At 40.1% G+C, this 8619-nt stretch overlaps 1 protein-coding gene across 1 annotated transcript; it reads right to left on the reverse strand.

Moving 5' to 3' along the window:
* Positions 1-2080: 2080 nt before the first annotated feature.
* cbc (protein CLP1 homolog) lies at positions 2081-3684 on the reverse strand. Its single transcript, XM_089242518.1, has one exon. It carries the CDS (start codon positions 3582-3584, stop codon positions 2304-2306), a length of 1281 nt encoding a protein of 426 aa, XP_089098644.1. The 5' UTR covers positions 3585-3684; the 3' UTR covers positions 2081-2303.
* Between the last annotated feature and the right edge of the window lie 4935 nt (positions 3685-8619).

Here is an 8619-nt window from a genome sequence, read left to right on the forward strand (position 1 = left end):
AAAAATGCATAAAGCAAGAAATATTATTCCTGATTTCAAAACATGTTTATTTTTAAATTTAAAAATTTTATTGTAAAAAAATTATGATACAGTAAACTGCTGCTCTGATCATGCATATCAAGAGATAAAGGAAAAATGTGGCAAAGTGAGACTATTGCCATTCCATCTAGTTTTGCCATGAAAATCAGTAAGAAAGGAGTAAGTTGAAAAGAGGGCCTCTAAATGCTCAGGAACCTTCAAACTCATTAAAACTGCCTTGATGAGGATCATAATTTTTTAGTGGAAATAACCTTCCATGTTGGATTTCGACTGGCAGAGAATCCGGATCTACAGATTTGCTGTCAATTTTTCCTGTAACTGATATTAAATTGAAGTATACTAATACTAGATTTTGCTTTGGTGGGGGGTTCCCAGTTCAGTATGCACAGTCCTGTAGTCCAAAACAGCACAAAATGTTAAAATTTGTTTCCCCCCCCCCCCAGAAAAACCTTCTGGTTTTATTATTTTTAACTAAATTCCAATTAGAATTTTGTAAAACTTCAGTTCCAACATTACAGGTTTTCAAAGAGACAACTCTCCTGACTATGTTATTAATTTTCAAGCAATTCACATTGAGTTTATTTTACAGAATAGCGTTAAGTCCATCAATCAAAAAATCTCATTCAATTCAGATGGAATTGTAGGAGACTGCTTTAATAGAAGATAATTTTGAATCATTTATAACTTGGAAACCATTATGAGAAATCTACGTTTTTGCCAAAATTCCCTTTTTTATTATTAAATGGAATGTCTCCAAATGTACAACTGCACACTCATTTCTTCATAACACATTCAAAACAGAAGAAAGTCATGATTGAGGTCGGAAACTCCATCAGATGAATTTTCTGATGAGAGGAGGAACTTTGGAAAAAGAAAAATTGCAGTAACTTTTTTTTGATCACCTAGATGTTGAAGCCCATATACAGGGGCATAACCAGAAATTTTGTTCGGGGGGCCAAAGTGATAGAACAATAGATTTGGCCATCTTTTTCTAACATTTTGGGGGGGGGGGGGGAGAGACCAGACTCCCCAAGTTCCCCCCCCCCCCACTACACCCTTGCCCATATCACTTACTGACAATGAAATACTGTAAAGGTCATAAAGCACAGCGTTGGATAATGTTCTTTCATCTTTTTTACAAGATGAATGTCAAAAACTGGACAGTACTGGCAATTATTGGGATTTATATTTCTTCTCATGATTTAGGTGGCGACCTCTTAGTTATTAAAATACGCTTACATAAGCCTTGGGTGGTTTTCTTCATCACTAATTTGCAGTCTACCTGATAATCTATCAGTACCACAGTAGGTGGTGGGGAGAAACAAGCCCATATATAACAGTTCTGTTTTGATTAGAAAACTTTTTTTTCCGTTTATTGCAAACAAGGAAAGGGAAGTGTGTGTTCTCATATCAGAATCTGTTAACCCTATAGCTACTACTATTATTAAATTGCATATGTAACGTACTTTGTAAATATTCCCTGGAGGAACTTCAAAATTAATGTATGTTGGAATGTGTGAAGTTTCTGAGTAAAGATTTTTATGTGGTTCTGCCGTCATGTCTTCCACATTCAAAAGAAACAACTTGGTATGTTATTTTGCCTGTTGTATTACGAATGAATTTTTAAATGTTGTAGGCCCGATTGCTCTCTGTAGAGAGACTTTTAAATGGCAGATTGGCTTGCATTCATGCCTTAAAGTTCAGACAGAAAATTTCAACCCTAGCTACAATTTTTGAAATCATAAAACACAGATTTTTTCTATTAATTTTATAGAATCTTATCCTCGCCAAAATGTCTCAATGAAGCAAACATAAATAAACGGTAAAAAAAATAGGTGAGCGATTCACACATTTTTTTTTCTTTGATCATCCTTATAAAATAATTTTGTTCAAGTATTTGAAAACATGCTTAGACTGCGCAGAAGTTTTTTTTTAAAAAAAAGTTGTCATCAAAATATTGGAAAAGTCAAGCCATACAAGCCCTGTATAACGTTCTCAAAAAGAAAAGAAAATCTTGAGACTACAAACAATAAACTATCAATTTATGAAACAATTAACATTTATTGATGACTACCAGTATAAAAACTTTTTTTTATCGAAAAAATACTTCTCAAACAAGTGAATATGGAAATAAAACAAATGTTCATGTAGTTCTTAGCATCAATTACATACACATTCCGAAAGTTAAAAAAGTTATTTAAAGTGAATTGCAATGCGGTGAAGATTATACAGCTGGCTCACCCATCATTAAATGCACAGAAAAGTTAGTGGGTGTCCATGAACTGTACATCTCCCATTAACAAGATGGTCTTTGGTAGAGGTCGAGGCTGTGGAGAAAGAACGGTTAATACCTGTCTCTCCATGTCTACTTCAGTTACGCATATAAATCCAGCCACGTTGGTCTGTATTATGTCTTCATCTGTACTGGCAGCAAAACTTATACTTAATAAATGATTCAAAACATTTTGCCCGATCTGAACTGGTACAAGTTTTGTTCGATTATCTTCCGCTTTCATCCCAAGGGGCATGCACGAATCTGGTAGCGATGGCGCTCCAATTTTGTAAATCTTGATGTCTGAGAATTTGACATCGAATGAATGTGGATACAATGGTGTTTTTAGACCATAAAAATATTCCCGAACGCGACCGTCTCTTGCTTCAGCTCGAGAAGACTGGCTTCTCTCAACCACACCTCCAGATTTCGGGATCAGCAAAACCTTCACAAAGGACGGCAAGTCTTTTTTCAATTGGTTATAAACCCTTTCTTGATCCATCACCAAAACGACGTCAACTTCGAATGCGACTGCGGCATGTTTTATCGCATTATAGCCATCACCTCTCACCCAACCACATGTGTTTATAATGGTACCGCTGACAGCAGTTCTACGATTGCTCTCTGCTCTCATATTAATCATTTCGGCGAGGCGAGATATCAATATCTTATATAAAACGATGTTGCCACCGGGACTTTTGTGACCAAAGTGGTACACCAATGGGGCCAACTGCGAAAATCCTTCCTCGATATCCGCTGTTCGTTCAACCAGCAGAGCACCCATGGTTCCAGGCACAGAAATATGACCCTGGCCAACGTCTACGTCCACGAAAACGGGTCTCCTACCGAGCCGGACGGCGTAATTCAAGAGGATCCGGCACAGCGTGCTCTTACCGACGTCCGTGGGTCCGACCACCAGAACTATGGGTCCTTTGGCTTCGTCGTCGTCCTCCACTTTCCTCCGCATCTGCTCCAGGGCGGCGTGGACGTTCACGTATATCGTCATTGGTGTCTCTTCGGAAACGTAAGCCACCTCGGCCTTGCCCGACAGCTCCACCGTGCAGCCATGCCAAGTGAAAACGGCGATTTTCGACGAAGCCGGGAACGTGTATTTCTTGTTTTTGACGAGTTCAGTCCCAAACACTTCAGCCAAACCGTTCTTGAGCTCAAGGACCACTTTCGATTTACCGTCAACTTCGAACCGCAACTCGGTCTCGGCGTCCAATTTGAACTCTTGAGCAGCATCTTCGTTGACATCTTTCTCTTCCGACATCTTTCATTTGAACGTGATTATAATACAAAATACGCCAATGCAACACAAAAACAACGCGTAGTTGAAAACGACGAAAGGTCTGGTCGGCCTGAACCGATTCCCAAGCATCGTTGTTTTTTTTTTTACCCACCCCTCTTAAATTCCACGTTGACGATCGTCATCATCATCACTACCTCGTTTATAGATCAACGTCTCACCACAGTAACTCATATTTCATAATGCGCATGTGTAGCGTGTTCTTTAAATGAAATAGCAACTTATCGCCAAATGCTGGTGTTTTTCCCCCGATTTGAAGCTAAGAATTTACGAGACATTATCGCACAAAGCCGCTTGAAAGTTTAATACAGCTTTGCTATCACAGGGGTTCTTCACCTTAGGTGGGTGGGTCACAGGGGGATTCCGAGATCGGTCCTGCAAAACCTAGTTACAATTGGGTTATCTTGAGCATGGCCTCCCCCCCCCCCCACAAGGGGTGGGCTGACAAGGCTCCAGGCCCGGGACAATTAACACAATTTTTTTGCTTTTTCACTCTATAAATTCAGCATAAAGGGGCCCGCAAAAGATCCCAGCCTAGGGGCAGTGCCGTCTTAAGGCATGGACCCACCCGGGCACGGCCCGGGGGCCTCGAGCGAAGAAGGGCCTCACCAAAATGAGATCTGGTTGCAATTTTGGAGAAGTTGTTTGCTAGGGCCTCAGAAAAATCAATTGGCCCGGGGGCCCATGATACTCTTAAGACGGCTCTGCTCCAGGATGTGGGGGCCATGATCTTGAGCTATGGGTTCCTCCACTTTAGATTCGCAAGGGCTGACGAGAAGAATCGTACGAATTCACTCAAAGCCAAGGGTTTTTCCGAGGGTTATGGGTCAAGACCCAAACTTGATTCACAGGCAGGGCTGTCTTAAGAGGATCATTGGCCCCCGAGCTAAGTGATTTTTCTGAGGCTCTACTAAACAACTACTTCTCGTTTTTCTTCCCGTGTGGGCCCATTCGTTAAAACAGCACTGTTCACACCGTGACCGTGAAACAGTTAAACAGAGCGCCAGACCCATTTTTTAATAAATGGTCTACATCTCCTTCATCATTGTGACCACTATTGGCGTGGTCGATTAAAGGGCTTTGGGTTATAACATTTTTTTTTTTTTTTACTATTAAAATACTGCAGTTTTGCAGTTCCCCAGGAAAAGCTCATTTAGTTATAATAACACTATTTTCTTACGCACTCTGTCATCGCACGCAGGATCCATGTTTGGCAAACTTGCAGTATCATCTATTTTTTTTTTTTTTTTTTTTAAATCTTTTTGAAACCTTTTTCGGATTTTCTATCCAAATTCCCTTCTTATATCATTGGTTTTGCACTTTTCTTCATCCCTCTCTCCAATATCATTCAATATCATGATAGTTCTGATATTTTTTCTTTTCATTTTACCTTTTGCCTTCAAACCATTCTTTTTTTTCTTATGAATTCTAGCATGAAAATTATACAAATGATCTGATAATTTATCCAAAATTACCAAATTATATATTCTCAAAAATACTAACATTGATTATGCGGGTAAATGCGGTTATATAACATCTTTACTCTTCCATTTGATTATGCATAATATACACTGCTCAAAACAATTAGGGGAGCACATGGTTTTAACAAAATTACGCAAAGATGTATACCGATAAGTAACATAAAATGAATCATCCATAATTTAAAGCCTAGCAGGAAACGGAAGAAGAAAACTTCATATGCAAATCAAAGTTCATGACGTCAAAAACCAGAAAAAGGAGATAAAGGCAGAAATCGGGATGTTGCAGAAACGTCTGTTTTACTGCCGTAACTGTGAAATTCGAATTGCGCAGTATTTTTTTTTGAGACTAGGTGACTTGAGGATGTCTCAACAACGTGATTTACCGGAATCCATGGCATGGCGTGTTATAGGCAGACTGGAATCCGGGCAAACACAACGTAGTGTCGCGGACGCTGTTGGAGTCGCCAGAAGTGTTGTTGCAAGGCTGTGGAATCGATTCCAAGAAACAGGAAATGTTAGACGTCGACCAGGGCAAGGTCGGCCACGTGCCACTACAGCAACTGATGACCGGTATATACGGTTAACAGCCCGTCGAAACAGAACAGAGAATGCTACGCAGCTGCAAAGACGGTTGCTCTTGGCAACAGGACGAAGGGTGTCCAGCCAAACAGTACGTAATCGGCTTCATGAGGGAGGGCTCTATGCACGTAGGCCAATGGTCTGCATTCCGTTGACCCCACGCCACCGTGCGGCCCGAAAAAGATGGGCTGCTGAACATCCAGATTGGGAGCAACATGATTGGAGCCAAGTGCTGTTTACAGACGAGTCCCGATTCAGTCTGGAGTGTGACACCCGACGTGTTCTGATATGGAGGGACAGGGGCACTCGAAATAACCCCGCATTCGTTCGTGAAAGGTCACAATACAGACGAGCTGGTTGGATGGTATGGGGTGGAATCAGCATAGGCGGACGTACGGACCTGCATATCATTCGGAATGGCACTTTGACGGCCCGAAGGTATGCAGACGAGATACTGCGACCTCATGTCATCCTTTATGCTGGAGCCATTGAAGATTCCTTTGTTTTCCAGGATGATAATGCCCGACCGCATAGAGCTCGTCTGGTGGAGAACATGCTTGAAGCTGAAACAATACAGCGTATGGAATGGCCAGCGTGCTCTCCTGACCTGTCTCCGGACGACGCAATGCTGCGCGACCAAGGCCGCCTGTTGCTGTCCGAGACTTGCAGATTGCACTTCTTGAGGAGTGGAACAGTATTCCCCAAAGTCTGATCGATAACCTCATCGCATCCATGGCAAACAGGTGTGCAGCAGTCTTAGCTGTTCGAGGAGACCACACGGCCTATTAAAACTCATGCATCATGTCTAAACAGTACTTTTTTTTTAGCGTTTACATGTAACCAAATTGTTGCCCTAAATCATCTTTTCATGTTTTTTCCATATTTTCAAAGAATTAAAGCTTAATTCCAAATTTTTTTACGTCTGTTTTCTGTATTGCGCATTGATACGCGTGTACTATCCATTGTAGATTGTATGCCAATACGTGGCTGTCTCACACGGTTTTCTTCACTTTTTTGCTTGCTCCCCTAATTGTTTTGAGCAGTGTAATTAATCTAACTCCTACCTAGAATTAGATCTATTCAACTCTTTACCAATAAATTCTCTTAATTGGCAATATTAACTATTTACAAAATGAATATAATTAATGACACTGGTTATATATTTTTACTAATTTTTTGTTATAGTCTAGAAAACCTTAAAATCCTATCACTATTTACCTATTTGCTGAACCTTCCTAACTGTGTCTCCATTTATCCTCTTTTTTTTTTTTAACTCACTTCTGTACTGAATCATTAGCACATTTTTCGGTCTTAATGTAGCTGCTAAACGTTGTTCAGCCGAGATGCTGCTTCGCATCACTGTGTCCAATTTGGTAATTTTTTCTCCGATAAAATCCAACAACTCATCAAAAGATGCACTACTCATCCGTAAATAATTCTGGAAATCCTCAGGATAGCTCAGCTTGAGTTCATTGAGCAGTTCCATGTGATTGTACTTTTTCCGGTATTCTTTCATCCACATTCGGCGTTCCGATTTTATATTTACATAATTACTATTTGAAATAGCTGCCATGCTTAATCCTACAGCAGCGACAACGCATTTTTTAAATCTATTTTTTTCTCGAGCTCTAAACATGTCGACTTCTTCGTTTTCAAACAAGAGAAAAACTTTGGTCAGGAACGTGGAACGTTGTGCTTCCCCGAAAGTCCACACGCCACGCAAAAGCGTATGAATTTCGCAACACGCTTTCCTTTACACACACAATTCTGAACGGGACCTTCTTTCGTGCAGGAGAGAACGCGCGCAAGAATGTGTCTCTTTTTAACAATACGCTCTTGAACGCCGCGTTCCTGACCGCCCTCCAGTCCTTCGCGCAAGAACGTCCCGCTCCGGGCGTGCGGGGAAGATTGCACTTGTAAAGGGGCCTTTAGATGTATCATTCTTTCTTCATGGTTATATGCAACTAATTCTTGGAAATGTTCAATATTTGAATTTTCCAACCTATTGAAAAAATTCTCTGCTGTTGTTTTCACATGCTTGTATATAGATTTCACATTCAATTCCTTATGTAGGTCTATCACCTTAAAATACCTTGACACTCCTGTGAACCTTCTCAGAACTTTATTCTGAAAAACTTGTAGTGTATAAATATTTCCTTTTGAGGCATAAGCCCACACCGGAGCAGCATACAGTAAGAATGGTCTAATTACCTGTGTATACATTAGTATTTTGTTTTTTATGCTCAACTTTGTTCTGGGATTGCAGAATCTCAGAACTTGATCAATGTTTATCGTGGCATGTTTAATTCTGTTTGCAACATGTCTTTTGAAATTCCATTGGTTATCCACGTACAATCCGAGATATTTCATACCTTCAGAAGGGTATATCATATGTCCCATGATGTTAACAAAAGTGTTTGTGGGTAGAATTCTAGAAGAAAACCATACCATTTCACACTTTTCTGGGTTTAACTTTGCTTTGTTGAAATAGTTTCATTGTTCTATTTTATATATTTCATCTTGAACCATTGTTAGTGCCTTTTGTGGATCGTCGTCTGATGTCATCAGGATTACATCATCAGCATACATACCCAGGAGTCCATGGGCCATATTTGGGAAATCATCCATGAATATGTTGTGAATGTATGGACCCAAATTGGACCCCTGGTTAATACCTGCTGTTATCTTTCCCACTCTTGATTTTTCTTCTCCAATTTGTACTTGAAAAATTCTATTCGAAAAATATGATAATAAAAATTTGATAATAACTGGTGGATATCCTCTGGTTAGCATTTTGTGAAGTAGGCCTGCTTGCCACATATGCAATCAAAAGCCTTGCTATAATTCAGTGCCACTACTACTGTATATTCTATTTTTATTCTTGCACTCTGAACATGTTCTATTACCCTAAGTAGTTGGTGGCGTGTTCCATGCATGGT

This window comes from Pholcus phalangioides, unplaced genomic scaffold, assembly GCF_987345545.1.
Source record: "Pholcus phalangioides strain wild (caught in Gottingen) unplaced genomic scaffold, Ppha-v1.0 ptg000015l_1, whole genome shotgun sequence".
In the NCBI taxonomy this organism is placed as follows: domain Eukaryota; kingdom Metazoa; phylum Arthropoda; class Arachnida; order Araneae; family Pholcidae; genus Pholcus; species Pholcus phalangioides.

Excerpts from the sequence above, each read along its gene's own strand:
- cbc (XM_089242518.1), bottom strand. The coding sequence starts at position 3,584 with ATGTCGGAAGAGAAAGATGTCAACGAAGATGCTGCTCAAGAGTTCAAA.